At 35.8% G+C, this 17,299-nt stretch overlaps 1 protein-coding gene across 2 annotated transcripts in view; it reads right to left on the bottom strand.

Moving 5' to 3' along the window:
- Positions 1-1,375: 1,375 nt before the first annotated feature.
- OLFM3 (olfactomedin 3) overlaps positions 1,376-17,299 on the bottom strand; it is a 187,011-nt gene continuing 171,087 nt past the window's right edge. For both annotated transcript variants that reach the window (XM_077746172.1, XM_077746171.1), the window contains exons 5-6: positions 5,270-5,376; positions 1,376-4,231 (exon numbers count right to left, since the gene is read on the bottom strand). In XM_077746172.1, the coding sequence (XP_077602298.1) occupies positions 3,554-4,231; positions 5,270-5,376 (785 nt within the window). In that variant the 3' untranslated portion in view covers positions 1,376-3,553. The remainder of the gene's footprint in view (positions 4,232-5,269; positions 5,377-17,299) is intronic.

The raw sequence follows: 17,299 nt of genomic DNA, 5'->3' as shown, positions 1-17,299 counted from the left end.
CCCCCCCCTCCCCCCCAAAATAAGCTCATTTCAAGAATATATTTTCTAAAGCCCCCGGACCTTCTCTGAAGAATCACTGATTATGAGAATTTTTAGCTAAGATTTATTTATGCTGAGCTTACTTAATTTTAGAAGCAGAAACCATTCCATGATCTTGACTTCAGCATGGATACAGTCTATTTAACTGAGTGATAATTTAGTGCCTCTGAACCTTTTGGGGAAATGACCATTTCTAGCTATGAGCAGTCAGAAATTAAGGCTTTGTGTTCTCCTATAACAGCTAAATTTTAATTTGATGCTCCCTGCCTGTAGTGCTAGGTAGACCACTTTATAGTAGTTCTTTTCGTGGGCCACTTACCATGTGGTGATGGAGAAGGCAAAGTAAGATTTGTCTGTAAATGCCCCTTTGTATAATGCTGTAACTCAAGATGTACATAAAGGATATAATCGTACCTTCCTTGTCAGGTCAGCAGGGTGGCATTTTAAAGTTCAGTTTACAAAAGTATCTTATATATTCTTAGTGCAGTTTCTAAAAGCTATGCCTTCTATCTATATTTTTCATATTCTCCCTCAAAGGCTACTTTTAATTTTGCTATCAATTACATTCAAATTTAGCATTTGCAGAAATGATTTGGTAGTCCTGAGTGCTAAGTATACCAGTAAGATTTTCTTTTTAAATTTTTTGGAAAAAGAAAGGAAAATTAAGTTGAAGGATTATAGTATGTAAAACTTACCTTAGAAAGAAAATAACTCTTAATGAGAACATAATGATTTTGTATATTATATTTTAAAAAAATCTCCTGTTTGAAAAATTTATACTTGTAAGTTTGATTTTTCAGATCTAAAGACCATTTCCCTATTAGGAATAAATTATTTCTGAAGCCAGTATTGAATTGGAATGAGTACTGTGGATTACAAACCTGAAATGACTGAGTGTGGTGATAAAATCCAAAAATTCCAAGTTTATGGTAAATCTTAGATGCCTAAATAGAACATTATAATTACTATCATCATTCTTTTATCCTACATATTGATAATGTACTGAAACGCTATGATTTTATGAACTAATAGATACAAATGTAGATAATAGCTGTTGTGATTCAAGTGCCACAATTTCAGATGTTACACAAACACAATCAGACCATGATCATGTTAATATGTGAATGGCATAGAAGTTTGTTAATCTGATTAATTCAGAAAATACCAGTTGTACAGTTCATTTAGGATTAAGACTTTGTGAGCTCGGATTTCTTTACTGATTGGATTATGTAGATGATTTTAAAATGCTATTTCCCTCATAAAATTTGAGATTAAAAAACCATGATTAGAGTAAGTTATTTCAGGCACAAAATTGATAATAATTTATTAAGAAAAATGTTTTTGAACTGTAAATGTTTAATGCAAATCACGTTTTAAACTCTGACAATAATAAAATCTGTGCTTGTCCTAGCAGCACATACACTATAAATTGGATATGGCGGTGAAACCTTACATAGAAAACAATAGAGAGCTTTACAAGCTGCACATCTCACAAAAAAGCTGTGATCATCCAGGTTTTAAATGTGAGTGATACTATATTACATCATTAAAAAAAATAACCAAACAAGTAATGAAGACCCAGATACCCATCAGAGGCCATCTGCTTAAAAATTCATTCATTTTTTGAAGTTGACTTTGTTTCTTCATACAAACTCTTGATATACAAAGTATTGGCTGATTTATTTTCATGATGTGTACACAATGGCAAGTGAATCCCCTAAATTTTCTAACTCTCAAAAGCAGAGGAGGACTTAGATAAACATTTTTAGAAGAGAAGACAACCTTGCAAAAGGACCCGAGTGGTCACTAAGTCATGCTAACTTTTTGTAGGCAAAAAGGAAATGAAATCTTTGTTTAACTTTGACAGTCTTGAGAGTGAGTTACTTAGTCCTATGACTTTGACAGTGAGATATTTGAGAAGTATGTTGTACTTGTGACATTGGAAATGAATTACTCTTAAGTGTTAACGTTTTTTTACACAATGCCTTATCTGAATTATATCCTTACTTTACAAAGGAAGTTATTATGTATGTGTGAAACTAAACATTTACCACAATTTAAGTTGTACGTTATTTGTTAGAGAATATACTTTTTAAAATTTTAAAACCAACCCACACTAGTTTCTGTAAAACTGCCTTAGGTAAGTATTCTTAATATATATGGAAAGTACATCCAAACTCCATGAAATGTGTGATAAATACTGATGATATGTTTTTGGAGTTATTAACATAAATTATTATTAAAGCTTTCTTGTTTGGCTACATTATTTTGCAAATATAATGAATCAGGGTAATAAGGGGTTGCTTTCCCATCTTGTTTTCTGAATTGTTCTTTGTACAGTTAAACCACAGACCACTCCCAAGTCTTCCCATTTTCTTCCAGACTAATACTGCCAGTAACTCTCCAGAGCTCATAATGTAAATCTAGACGACTTCACAGGAATTTTCTTTTTATGAGTCTTCATATGTGCTTCATATACTTTCAGATTCCTGACACAAGTAATTACATTATTGCAAGTTGTGTGTAAAATTTAAGTTAAAATACTATACATAATTAAGAACAAAATTTGTTTAGTTGTATAATAACGGAGTAAAATCAACTCCAATCCAAATTTTCGGACTCCGTGGCATTTTTGCAAGCAACAATATGGGTTGCTTTCAGTGAACAGAGTAACTCCTTACTGAATCAGGTTTAGCATTCAGTGTTAGTGATCCACTAAACTTGGGGTAATATAAATATTTTATGTAAGGGATTTAGTTGGATTTTTTTTTCTAGTTTATACTTTTAAATAAAGGGTTAAGCCGAGAAGATATTTCCTTCTTGACCACACTTGAAAATTGGCCCATAATAAGTACTGAGATTAAACGTCAGTGTATTTTATAAAAAAATATTACTTATTTCAAAGAAGTGAAGAGATACAATTGCACAATGGTGGTTACAATGGTAGAAATACATATTGCCAATAAAATGTTAGCAAGAGATTTAAAAATGACTGTACAGCACCGCATCAGAATTCTAGAACAGCAAAATGATTAATATAATTTTTCCATATAAATAAAATCCTTAAATCTCTTTTAGAAATAAATGGGAGAAAAGTGCTTTTTTTCCCCTAATTCCTACCAAAATATTTCCTGATGTAGAGCAAAAGACAGTAAAAAAAAAAATGACAATTAAAAAAAAAAAGACATTCATGCATTTAAGCCATCATTAGTCTTTGACTCTAATATAAGGCAGGTCATTAATCTTTTGCAAAACTATAACTTGAGCCATTTAAACTCTTTTTAGTGCTTTTCATGATAAGGACATGATAGGCCCTGTAAATTTAGGTGTTATGATGTGTTTTCAACAGGTGGATTTAGACAGGTTCAGCTGTTGTTTGGAAAAACCACTTTATAATAAAAAAAAATGCTTTGGAGAAATGATGAAAAGTTATAATAAAGGAACAACAGAATGGATTCTATAGAGTTTATCACAAATGACACTGCTTAGATCAATGAAAACAAATTACATTTGCTTATGTGTCATCCTCAGTCTTAATGATGTGGAAAAGTGTGACATTGAACAGGACCTGGTGACCATTGTTCCAGGCATAAAGAGCTCTATCTCTTGCATTGTAGTCAAGCATGGATATGTGAAAGTATTGGTTATGAAAAGGAATGTCCGTGTACTCATATGTAGAGGTTTTGGTGGAATATGAATAATACACCTTGGCTCCAGTTAAGTGGGAGTTGGTGACATAGAGTGTCCCACAGATCATGAAAGATTCCCCTGCACTTCTCTTAGGATAGCCAGTGCTCCAGCTCTTCATCACCTCCAGAGTGTCTTGGTTAAGTTGGCTGATGACAATATTGCCTGCATTCTGGTTAGTTGCGTACACAGCCCACAACCCAATTTCATCAGCCATTAGGTCGATATCAGAGAATCCACCCCATGTGTAGGGGTAAACGTTGTGAAAACCAGCGTACTCCAGGCTTCGTTGGGCAAGCACTCGCCCCATATCAAAGCTGTATTTGATGATGATGTTACTCTGATACTTGTTAAAATAGAGTGAGCCATTGTAGACAACATGGTTAGTTCCTGCCCATTTGAAAGGGAGGTTGTATGTCCTTGATTCAGCCCCACTGACAAAGTCTGCAATTGATTTGTACTCACGAACAATTTTATTGTTAGTATAACTGTCCATGTACCAGACCTGAAGAAAAGGGGGGAAAAATAAAAGGAGTGACTAAATAATGTAATTTTCTGAGGATTCCAAGATAAAGACAGAGTCCACACAATATCACTGTTCTCTGGATCTGGAAGCCACATTCTGTTACTGGTGACCCCCTGCAATATGATAGTACTACAGGCAAAAACCATGGTATTTTCTATGTGGAAAGTAAACAACTGACTTTACTGCTTTTGAAGACTTTCTTTTTGTTTATCATTTGACCATTCAGTGCGTATCACTGAGTGAACTAAACATGTATCAATGCAAATTACGTCACTTTGTTCAGTTTTCTAATCAGTGCAATGTGATAACTGCAAAAAATATCACCTGCAGCAAATTTATTCCATCTTTTGCTCTGAAAAATATATGGTCGTGTTTTACACATTGATTTCTCCCTTATGGATACCATATAAATGCTAGTAATGCTTGTTCATTGGATTGGCTTATAAGTACAACTACTCTTTAGGAAACTATTTTACTAATTTAGCCACTAACCTCATTTGGATGTAACCCTTGAGAATCTTAATGTAAACAGAGTTCTGTAATAGACTCTAAGTAGAACTGTGGTAAGTTTCCAGTATGTAGATTTGCATACTACAGACATTGTGAACTTCTGAAAATACACCCAAAAGTTTCAGTGATGTTGACTTTACAATTACCTCTAGATTCCAGAGCTATTTCCACCTTGTTGAGTGAGTTGGTTAGCTCTTGAGTTTTTCACTTAGTGTTATTTTTTTTTCTCACACTAAGGAACAGGTTTTAGGAGTATATAGAAAATTTTGTAGACTTGTAATCAGCATTTTTCTAGCATAAAACATAATTAGAATTTACTGGTGAATTGTAGGAACATTTTACTAAAATGTTCTGTAAATATACTAATATTATCAAACTAAGAATACTTGCAAACTGTGTAACACTTTTCAAGTTGAAACTGATATTCCTGAACAAAAGAAATAGTTCAGTCGACATAAAGAGCAAGTAAAAAAGAATTCCAAGCAGACATTTGTGGAAGGAACCTACTCTGTTGTTCTTCTCAGATGCTAAAGGATCTGTCATCCAAGCACCAAATCGGGTTCCAGATGTCTTGACTGTAATTGGGCCTGTGATTTTCATCAATTTGCCACATGCTGAAATTAGAGAAACATAAACATGTTGGGTGAATATGACCAATGACTGCAACACACATAGTTATACCAAAGTCAAACTCCTACCACACTCATAGGATACCGCACAAGAGTAAGAAAGGGATCCTGGAGTAAAGTAAAACCATGAGATTAATATCACATATTCTGAATTAATGATCATTCATGTTGGGTTCTGTGCATTTATAAATTGAAACATGAGTACTTGGCTTTTTCAGTGCTCTAAATCTAAGAGTGGGGAGTTTTTATTTTTTAAAATTTTTTATAAGTTATTTTGCTTTTGTTGTAAATTTTTTAATGGTTGTTTATTTTTGAGAGACAGAGACAGAGCATGAGCATGAGCAGGGAAGGGCAGAGAGAGAAGGAGACACAGAATCCGAAGCAGGCTCCAGGCTCCAAGCTGTCAGCACAGAGCTCTCAGTGCTCGATGGGAGGCTCGAACTCAAGAAATGCCAGATCATGACATGAACCGGAGTCGGCCGCTTAACCGACTGAGCCACCCAGGTGCCCCCAAGAGTGGGAGTTTTAAAATGGGAAATGATTTGTAAAATCTGGAAAGAAATAGTGAGGGAAGCCATTGTCATTATACCAATTTAGCAGCTGCTTCATCTAAATCGGTCAGAAAAACCAAACAACTTGACCATGGGCCTGTTTACCTGATCACTTGCTCTGCTACCCCTTCCTACCCCATACCTTGAGATTTTGGACAACTTCTACAGGCCAGAAAGAACTCTGTAAGCTGATTTAAGGTTTGTTTTGGTGAACAGCTCCTGTGAACGATATTTATAGAATATGACAATAAAATTCAATCACAGTGTACCTGAAAGAGGAGAGTTTTGAAGGGTAAATGCCTTGTGCAGATAGCAGGGGCTTGATACAGCAGCCATTGAAGGTGCAAACAAACAAAACCTAAAAAAACACCCTCAAGACCCTGTAGTCACATGCAGTGAAAGATAGAGTATCAATCAATGCAATACACAATGAAAAATGAATGACTTTGTTGAAAAATCGTATTTTTATCATCCTAGCTGTAAGATTTTAGGAAAGCTTCAGACTTCATTAATGCCAAAACCTAAACCAAATAGAAACCCAAATGTTTCTAAAGACTTTAGATAGCAAAAATTAAAAGTGACTTATACACATGGTGAAAGGCAATAGGAGTGCCTCTAAATGTTGACCTTTAGTCTAAACAAAGGAATATCCTATCCATTTATACCCCTCCTCCCTTATGTTTTTTTTTTTTTTTTTTTTTTTTTTTTTTTTTACTTCATTTGTTTTTTTGTTTGTTCAATGTTTCTTCCATCCTCCTCTGCCTATCCTTGGAATTTATAAATTTCTAGTTAGTTCCTAATCCCATGTATTTGGAAGATAACCTATCCCTGAGGCATTTGGGTTGCTCAGTCTGTTAAGTGGCTGACTTGATCTCCACTCAGGTCATGATCTCACAATTCATGAGATGCAGCCACGCATTGGGCTCTGTGCTGACAGCATGGAGCCTGCTTGGGATTCTTGCTCTCGGTCTCTCTCTGTTCATTGCCGGCTCTCTTTCTCTCTCAAAAACAAACTTAAAAGCAAACAACATATTCCTAAAGCAAATTAAGGACATAACTAACTCCAGCTTGGATTTTATTTTGATTCCTTTTTCTCTATATATGTTCCTGGTAAGAATAATTTGAAACTAGGAGGATACTAAGCTGTTGAGTTAGGAAGATGATAAATGAGAACGTTATATTTTGTGCTATTACTTGAGTGGTAATGACATGTCTAGTAATCTCTAGGACTTCATGAAACATGAATAGACTACATTTTTTTCTGCTTTTGTGAAAGAAATTAGATATGAGGCATTTTATATACTTTATATAAAAGAAATACTTTATAATTTCCTTATACCTGATAAACTAGGCAGATAATTAAAAAGCCTTTATGGCATTATCTACATCGAATAGCAAGATGTTGGGTTAAACCTGTTAAAAATATATCAACTTGGTGTAAGCATATGAACAATATATGGGTAAGTAATATCTGAACTAGACAAAAACAAATCTATTCTGAATGAATCTCGTTGAATATGTGCTCTGAAAGCACAATAAATGAAAGTAATATGATCTTTAATGATGTCCTACATAATATTTCTAAGTTCATCGATGATAGTGCACAAAACGTTCAAGTGAATTGAAATAGGAAGATATCCCATCTCCTGAAAAACACCACCAAACAGGTTTACCCCCTTAGGCATGAATAATAAATTCTTTTATTAAACAAAATATAATTAGGTAAATTAGGTAAAATTTGAAAAAAACTGGCTTAAATATGATGGACTAATATATGCTTTTATCTTCTTGCTTGCCTAAGATCTAATCGAAATGATAGTAAAGGAGTAAAACATGGGTGGAAAAAAGCCCCCAGCAAAGAGAATGGTATAAGAGTTAGTAGAGAAGAAACTGTAACCAATTTCTAGAAAGCAGAAGGTGATAGAGAGTGGTAATTAAAGATGGAGGATAAGATAAGATGCATTAGTGGCCAGACAGAAGACGCAAATGTTAAGGAGGGAGTTGCTTTGCTTTGAACAAGAGAAGGGACTCCATTACTGGAAGGGTACTGGTGACCGAGTGCACTGAAAGCAGGCCTGAAGAGCAAGTCTTTATCCCTAGATCTACGACCCCAGGAGGCATTTTAAATAAAATCTAAAAATCTGTCTTAAATACTTGAAAAGGATTAGGGCAACCAATGTAGGCATTGGAGGCCCAGAGTGAGGGCTCTTGGATTCTGATGTTGGCAGTCTCCTGCCTTACTCCCTATGGATTAGAGTGTCAAGTCATAGTTTCCAAGCAGATTTATTGTTCAGATTTTTAAAAATGAATTGATAAACAAAGATAAGCATGTGTTTTCCAAAAACAAACGGCAAGAATGACTGAAGTAAAAGTGCAGAGAAAAGCGACACCATAAGGGCAATAATACAGCAGAAGAGATCCTAGTATCTTTAGAGTTTTGTAAATTGCAAACTGTTCACTGTAAAAGGAAAACAGAAAACTACTGGAAATTAAAAATACTACATTTTTTTTTTAAAAAAGTTGGAAGATAGACAGCTATCTCAAAAATTAAAAAGACCATACAGAAAAAATATGGATGCATGTAGGATCAATTCAGAAGTTCCTATATCTGAAGAGCAAGTTTTTAGAATGAAAGGAAAGAGAAAAAGTAAATTATCAGGGAAATTATACAGGATATTTCCCCAGTTACCAAATCTAAATGCAGGTATCCTCTACCCTTCAAAAGTTTGTGTTACCCCTGGAAGTGAAAATGGCATCACCAGACTCCTTCCCTGGGAATCCTACTCCACACATTACCATCAGGCTGCCATAGCTTTGAACTTTGTCTAAGAGCATCAGTGCTTTAACTGGATTTGTTTTGAGCATCTGTTAGCAAAATGTGCCCTAAGATATCAGAAAAGCCTGAGAGAGATTTTTTTTGTTGTTGTTTAGAAATTCTTAAGAAGTTTTCCATGTACGTTAACGGTGATTGCTTCTTTGCTTTATGCCATTTTGGATTTGGAAAGTTTTCATAGGAATGCTCTAGTACTCCTTGATAGTGGAGGAAACCTTTGTTCAGATTAAAAGGTCATGCTAAGGGGCGCCTGGGTGGCTCAGTCAGTTGTGTCTGACCGGCTCAGGTCATGATCTCACAGTTCGTGGGTTTGAGCTGTTGTTGAGCTGAACCCCGCATTGGGTTCTGTGCTGACAGCTCAGAGCCTGGAGCCTGCTTAATATTCTGTGTCTCCCTCTCTCTCTGCCTCTCCCCCATTCTCTCTAAAAAATAAACATTAAAAAAAATAAGAGGTCATGCCATAATGAACAGAAAAAGATTTATTATTAAAAAGTGACTGAAATTTTAGATAAAAGAAGAAATTGGAACTTGCTCAGAGAAAGAATGGCATTTGTTCACATGAAAACATCTGAGAATTAGACTGGCATTGGGCTTATCCATACTGGATGCTGGAAGACAGTAATCAGTATATTTAAGGAGAAAAATCATGAAGATAGAATAAGGATATTATCTCACATGAAAACTTTGCAAAAGTTAATCTGCAATATACTTAAGAGGTTACCTGAGGGTATATTGTAACAAAATACACAGTAAACCAAGACAGGGCAAGGCATGAGATCAGGAAAACAGTAACTTCTTGCCCAAGAAGGACAACTGTGCAGTAGACCTTGAGAGCAATCCGACAAACATCTGCAGTAAGGAGGTCTGGACCTAGATCAGTATAATGTCTCAATATGAAGCATACACATAGTGGAATGTTCATTTCCATAACACTTTATATCCAGAGGAAATGGCCAAGTGAAGACCCCGTAAGAAATTATAGTGACCTCAAGTTGTGTTCATACTGAAAGCGAATGGAGACTTTGGAGTTACGGAGTTTGACTTACGGCCAGACCATATAATTGAAACTCAGAGTGAGATTTTTAACCTTCTTTCTCAGCAAAGTCAGCTCCCTTAACATAGGTAGCCTCTACTGCCTGTAGGCTGAAGCACAGTTTGGACAAATCAAGAAAGCCAATCAATATTTGCTTCAGATAAGTGCATATTTCATGTTGATTCATTTTATGGGTGTGAATGAGCCTCTGAACTCAGTTTATGTAATATGAATTGAGTTGGATGGATAAAACCTGTACAAGAACTATATTTGGGACTAGAAATCATGCCAAGAATCTCCTATAATCAACATTTCCCAAAACTGACAGCACTTGGGGTGTCTTGGCTTCTGTGGTGTCCGGGTTTACCCAGCATTATATCCATATGGCAAAGGGATACTGCTGAGCCTAGATCACTTAGACCAGGAATTAAGATAGAATTTACACCGGGACTTAAAAGCTTCTGACACCTAAACTAAAAACGACTTTGCTTTCTTCTTGTAGCGATGGAGATTTTCTTTCATACATTAGAAAGTAAAATTAATATTTAATACTCATTTGTTTGAGTGAGAAAGTGCATGAGAGGAGGAGTTAGGAAGTAGGGGGAGAGAGGGGGAGGAGCGGGGAAGAGGGGAGGGGGGAGAGAGGAGAAGATATAATACAATTTCAGTCCCACAGCCCTTGAATCATGACCTGAGCTGAAGTCAAGAGTTGAATGCTCAAACGACTGAGCCATGCAGATACCCCAATATTTAATATTTAAAAGTAAAATAATTTATTCATTTAACAACCATTTACTGAGAGATTATGTACCAGTATTGTGCTAGGTGATGGGGATATACAGGGAACAGGGAGACAAAATAGGTACATATGTTGTAGCTTCTCAAAATACCATTGCTTATCCTTTCCATTTCTTATTTTATTCTTCTTTTTTTAATCAACTAAGAAGTCATTTCAGACCAAAACTATATTGAGAGGAAAAGGATGTAGCATCAAGTGCACTGAATATCTGTTGATACTAAATAAAAATTATAGAAAGCCAGCCCTGAGTACTAAAACTTATAATGGCACCACTTCCATTAAGATCATTCTCCTTAGAACCTGAAATGTATCTCATTTTAAATGACATTTACCTTTATTCTTCTACAAAACATACTTCTAAACTGTCAAACATAGGAAAAAACAAGCAAGTGGGGCACCTGGGTGGCTCAGTCGGTTGGGTGTCCGACTTCAGCTCCGGTCATAGTCTCATGGTTCATAGGTTTGAGCCCCATGTCGGGCTCTGTGCTGACAGCTCAGAGCCTGGAGCCTGTTTGAGATTCTGTATCTCCCTCTCTCTGACCCTCCCCTGCTCATGCTCTCGCTGTCGCTCTCACTCTCGCTGTCGCTCTGGCTCTCTCAGAAATAAAACATCTTAAAAACTTTTAAAAAACCAAGTTCAATTAGTTTCTCATGTTTAATTTTCTGTAAAAAAGAAAAATACATGTGAGGTTCTAGAAAGGTCACATTTAGCAACTGTATTTCTTATTAGGCCTCACTGACTTGCTCTTATATGTGCCTCATTGGTAGTTGTCCTGTGTGAAGGAAACTTCTCTCTATAACTTAGTAAATCAGTACAATTTTGTAAATTTTAACTCTGACATTTCTCCATTTTTTAAAGGAGATGTTTGAGAGTNGTAGGGGAGGGGCAGAGAGAGAGGGAGACACAGAATTCAAAGCAGTCTTTAGGCTCCGAGCTGTCTTCACAGAGCCCGACATAGGGCTCGAACCCATGAACTGTGAAATCATGACCTGAGCTAAAGTTGGATGCTTAACTGACTGAGTCACCCAGGCACTCCTAGATATAAACCATTTTAAAAATATGCACGTGAAACTATGTCAGCTCTTGTTCCAAGTAAACATATTTTATATGTAAGTCTCTGGCCAGAAATATTCCTGTAACATTTACAGACTTTGTGTTTTGCATTCTTTGATTCTTCTATGTGATCCTCTCTCCATCATTTTCCACTATGTTGACCACCCATCAGCTATCTCCCATCTGCCCAGTGACTCACAATGTGCAATGCCAGCCTCTATATTCCTGGTACCACCTGAGTTTGACCTGGATCCACTATAACTTCCCATTGCACAGTGCTCTTCTTTGAGTAAACCAAATTTAATAGCATTAATCTACAAAGCACACTTGAGGTGAAAAATTAACAGCCTACATTATTAAAATTTTTAAAATAGCTTAAATGAATCATTTCTTTATTCATTTCATTAGTCATTCATTTATTAAGCTAAGAATTAATGAGCATGGAGCACTGTTCCTATGTACTAGAATTCCAGTGGTAAGCAAGATATGACACCTTTTTTTCTGATGAAGCTTTGGTTTTGATGGGAAGAAAGAATGAATAAAAGAAATAAGCAAATAAGGAAATATATCAGGTAGGAAAAAATTTAGTGTAGATATTTAAATAGAGCAATTTTAGTGTTTTGAGGGCTGCTTTAGATTGGATGAGTAGGATGGATCTCTCAAAGGGTGATATTTAATCTGAGATCTCTAATTGACAAGAAGTCAGCCATAAAACCATAAGTTGAAGGGAAGGACATTCAGACAGTGGATCAGCTAGGAGAAGGTAGCATCTTAAAGCTGGAGGCATGACTTGAGTCTGTCTGGATTTGGATCCTGATTCTATCATTTATACTTGGGGATCTTTTACAATTTTTGACCTCCAAGTGTCTCATGGGTATCAACCGTAATAATATCTATTTCACAGGGTTATTGTTATGAAATAAATATATATAACTTAATAAAAGTTACTCTTTTTTGTAGAGGCTCTGTATCTGGACATGTGTGGTGAGTTAAGAGAAGTAGAAATTATTTTTAAAAAAGGCCAGTGTGTTTAGGGCATACTTGGAAAAGCAGATGAGTTTGGAGAGGTGGTCCAAAAAACAGAGCTATATAAAATCAGAATATTTGTATTTTATTCTAGATATATTGGAAAGCTATCAGAGTTGTAAGAAGATGGGAGGAGTGACAGAAGGCGAGCTACATTTTAAAAAGATCACTCTAGCTAGTAGATGGAAATTAATTACAGAGCAGATACAGTATGGGCAGAAAGACCAGTTAGATTATCCCATTGGTCCAGGTGAGAGATGGAGAGATGATAGAAGTGGTGATGGGGATGAAAATAGTAGATGGTTAGGGTTATATTTTTTGAAATAAAATTGATAGGACTGGCTTCAGAGCAGATGTTAGGATGGAAAGTTAAAGGAGAAACTGAAGAAAATCTTAATAAAGAATAGCACATGATAACATAAAAATTTTGGCTTGTTCAGCTGGGAAGTCCGTAGAGCCATTTACTCATATGAAGTGATTAAAGAAGAAATGGGTTTGGGAGAAAAGATCAAGAATTCAGGTTGTTTTAAGTTCATGATTATGAACGTGAACATGAGTATGCATGCCAGTGGAGGTGTAAAGAAGGTAATATAAAAATATAGGGAGTAGAGAAACCCTTTTGAGACCCAGTTTTGACAGTCTAGTGAAAGGCAGAGGCTAAATATTGCCTTGGAGAATGTATACAGAAAAGACAAAAACATTTAGAACACAGCCCTGGGTAATTGCAATCGGCAAAAGAGCCCCCAAAGAAGCTATAACTGAGATCTAAAAATAGTGTTGTATTAAGGGAAGAAAAAGGCAGCCTTTTAAGAAGGATGAAGTACTGACTTGTGGGGAATACTACTGAGATATCTAATAAAATAACAAAAATGACCATGGAAGTTAGCAGCAAGAAATCACCGTTGATCACAGGAATCAAATGAAGATTGTGTTAAAAACAGAAGCAGTTGGTTTTGAAGACTGTGAGTCAAAGTAGCACTATAGAAGATTCTTTCAGAGGAGAAGAAGCAGGGAGATGTGGGTGGAGAAATATCGGGCCATGGGAACTTTTTATTGTGCTGATGTTATTCATTCCTAAAGGCGAACAAACTCTTCTTAATCTAGTAGAGGGAGACACTGAGATGGAAAAGAGTATAAACAAATGAACCCTATGAGTATATGGTAGTTGATTTAGACACCGAGAGTAACCATGCTCTGTCTTTTGATACTTTTTGGGGGTGGGGAGTGGGGGAGAGGAGTCTGTTTTTACTTCCACAAATTCACAGAAAATTTCCAAGGAAATGTTGTTTGTGTAGTACATTCCATTCAGGTTACAATGCTGAGGAGGGTGTTAGGAAATCTGGTTCTTACTCTAAGCTACAGCATTTTGGGATATGTGCTGTCGGAACGAGCCCCTGAGGTGCAATGTCAAATAATCATGTAAAATTGGATAACTCACTTAGTCTGTGGGGTGGAGTTTCCTCATCTCCAAATTGGAAGTTCTGAAGCTTGCCACTTTGTTACTAATTGAAGAAACAGTGAGGGAATATGGAATCAACAAACTTTTACATGTTGCTGGAAGGAAGGTGGTATTTGTGGTTGTGGTAAAACACACACCATCAGGGTGATCATGGTTGTTGACATCATCTACTCTTGGGAAACAAAAACCCAGGGCTCTTAGTGTTATTGACTTCTTTCCAGCTGAAGTGTATCTTCCAAATATTTACTTGATTCTAAGCTAAAATTCATCTACAATTAAAGGTTCAGGAACTTATAAACAGTTGGCTGCTTTTTTTAGTTGTAATTTTATGGATCTTACATAAACAGAGGTATTTTCAGATTCTGATGGAGTGGAGAAATTGAAAAATAAAGTAAAATAAACAATAGAAGTCATTTCTAGTTCCTGGCTCCCATAAACTAGTTTTTGTTGAAATAAATCATTATCTTATTTCGTTCGTTCTCACTTTATATGAGGAAAAAGCCAGACAGAAAGGATAATTTCCCCAAATGCCTGGAAGACCAATGTTCCTGCAAAAGTGGATGGCAAAGAAGGAAGTTGAGTTTTGCTTCATTGATTTTTATCCTGCTATGCTCCTCTGTCTATAGGGAGACACATGAAAATATTAGTATTTTGTAATTTATATAACCATACACATGGAATATATTCAGAAAACATACATACAGAAAAAGGAAGTGACCATTTTATTTTGTGATGACTTGTAGATATTAAACAACTTAAAATCAGTTGCAATCCATATTTATCAATCAGTAGCTCAGGGAAATCTATCATTTGGGATTAAGCAGATCTGTTTGGATCAACGAAGCATAAAAACCATCTGTCTTCTGTTTTTGTCTTTAATCTATAATTGTGTTTTTTAATATCCTGGATTAACAGCTTCTGGATTTAAATCCTAAGGCCATGCCTCTATAGGTAATTTAAATGGGGCAGTGTTATGAATATGTTTATGACAGAATGTTTCTTTTTACTTAAGGCTATTGGAGAACTCATATAGCAAAGAGTAGATAGGATTTGATCTTTAAAGTCTATCTATTAAAGCTACTTAAAATAAGTTTGTCTCTACTTTGGGGCATCTGTGTGGCCCAGTTGGTTAAGTGTCTGACTTTGACTCAGGTCATGATCTCCTAGCTTGTGGGTTTGAGTCCCGTGTCCAGCTCTGGGCTGACTGCTCAATGCCTGGAACCTGCTTCAGATTCTATGTCTGTCTGTCTCTCTCTCTCTCTCTCTCTCTCTCTGCCCTTCTCTGGCTTGCACTCTGTCTTTTTCTCAAAATAAATAAATGTTAAAAAAATTTTTTAAAAAGTTTGTTCCTACTTTACATAGTGAATTCAGTATAGTAAAATCTGTGTTACTTAAACTTTTATTTGCATATTTAATCCTACCTTTACACTGCTGAGAGAAAGGTGGTGAACATGATGAGTATAATTGATGTAGTAGCAGATAGGGCACTAGAGTGAGTTGTCAGTGGTGTCTAATAAAAAAAATCAAGAATAATATATTTCTAAATACTTGCATTTTTTCAGAATTAAGTTTTAAATGTATTATAACTGACATTTTATGCATGTGTATGGTTCTGTATATTCCTAAATATACTGAATAGGTAGTTGAGGAAAGTGACCATTTTATTTGTTGTGATTTGTTTTACAAAATTTATTTTTGTTTTTTGTTTTTAATTTTCTCAATGTTTACTTTTGAGAAACAGACAGAGTATGAGCAGGGGAGGAGCAGAGAGAGAGGGAGAGACAGAATCCGAAGCAGGTTCCAGGCCTTGAGCTGTCAGCACAGAGCCCAAGGTGGGGCTTGAACCCCTGAACTGTGAGATCATGACCTGAGCTGAAGTTGGATGCTTAACCAGCTGAGCCACCCAGGTGCCCCTACAAAATTATTTTTAAAATTGTGTCAACTATTTATGGAATAGAGCTTATATTATGAACATATGTTTAAGGAAAAGCCTATTTAACATCCAGATTAAATGGAGAATTGTATTATGAAATCCCAAATAACTAACTCATGCTGGCCTCTGAAAGCACAACTTTTATATCCTTGAAAGTCCTAAAATTTCGTTGTAATTTAGGACATAAAAAGGAATAAAGTAATAAATCAATTTATGGGTAAAATATACCTATTACCCCAAAATACGATAAAATAACTCGGTCCCAGGATTCTGGAAGAATGAGTCATCATCAAGCACATGGGTACTGGAGCAATTGCAATCTATATTACAATCTAGAATTTTAGGGAGTGTAGGGCTGTCCTTGGTGAATGACTCATTTGAAGATCTCCTCAGTTTAATCCATGGAGTTATTTTACTTAATTTCCCCTATTAAATTTCCAAGTTAAATCTCCATCCACTGTGGGCATACAGGTTGACTTTTCTGTTAATTTCTGCTTTCACTGAGATCTTCAAAGTCCCTTGTTTTAAGTGCTACGTAGAACCCAGTATTATGATGTTTGATAGTGAAATGTTGCATTTCCATTGAAGAAAAAACACATAGCAACAGAAACAAAGGTGAAAAAAGGCTGTGCTTTTGTTGTCTTTTTTCCCAAAAGAGTTTTGGCTTTGTAGAAGAGGTTTTATATTTGACATACATGGATTTATTTCTGGAAAGTAACAAAGATTTTTGTTTTAAAAATATTTGGTCTCAGCTCTGTAGACACTAATTTTTACCCACTATGTTTCAGGTGTTTTATGAGAGTTTTTAGGAATTTAGCTGGAGTAAGACCTAGATGGCCCCTGACCTCTCAGATAAAGGAAAACTTGTCTTTAAGGGAGTAAAGATTAAAACATTTAAAAAAAAGGCAAATGGAAATTTTCTGGAAAAAAATGCTGCCAAGTTTCATGAGAAGCGAGACCGGGAAACGTGGGAGACCATGTCAGGGGCGTCCAACCACGTAAAGGAGCAGTCAGAAAGGGTGCCATTAAAAACTTGATGTCTCATGTGTACAATGTAAAATAATAGAACTTGGATAGGTAGGGGGAAGAGTGTTCTATGAAAGGGGAGAAGAAGGTCAGTGTCCAAGTAAGAAAGTATGCATGACTGAGGAACTAAAAGATTGAGAGAGTTAAAACTTACAGTGAGTGCATGGGGAGAACTTGTGAGAAAAGGGCTGGAG

Source organism: Crocuta crocuta, unplaced genomic scaffold (assembly GCF_008692635.1).
Source record: "Crocuta crocuta isolate KB4526 unplaced genomic scaffold, BGI_CrCroc_1.0 scaffold48, whole genome shotgun sequence".
Taxonomy (NCBI): Eukaryota; Metazoa; Chordata; class Mammalia; order Carnivora; family Hyaenidae; genus Crocuta; species Crocuta crocuta.
Note: the sequence above shows the minus strand (reverse complement) of the source record. Positions and strands in the feature narration are given on the sequence as shown.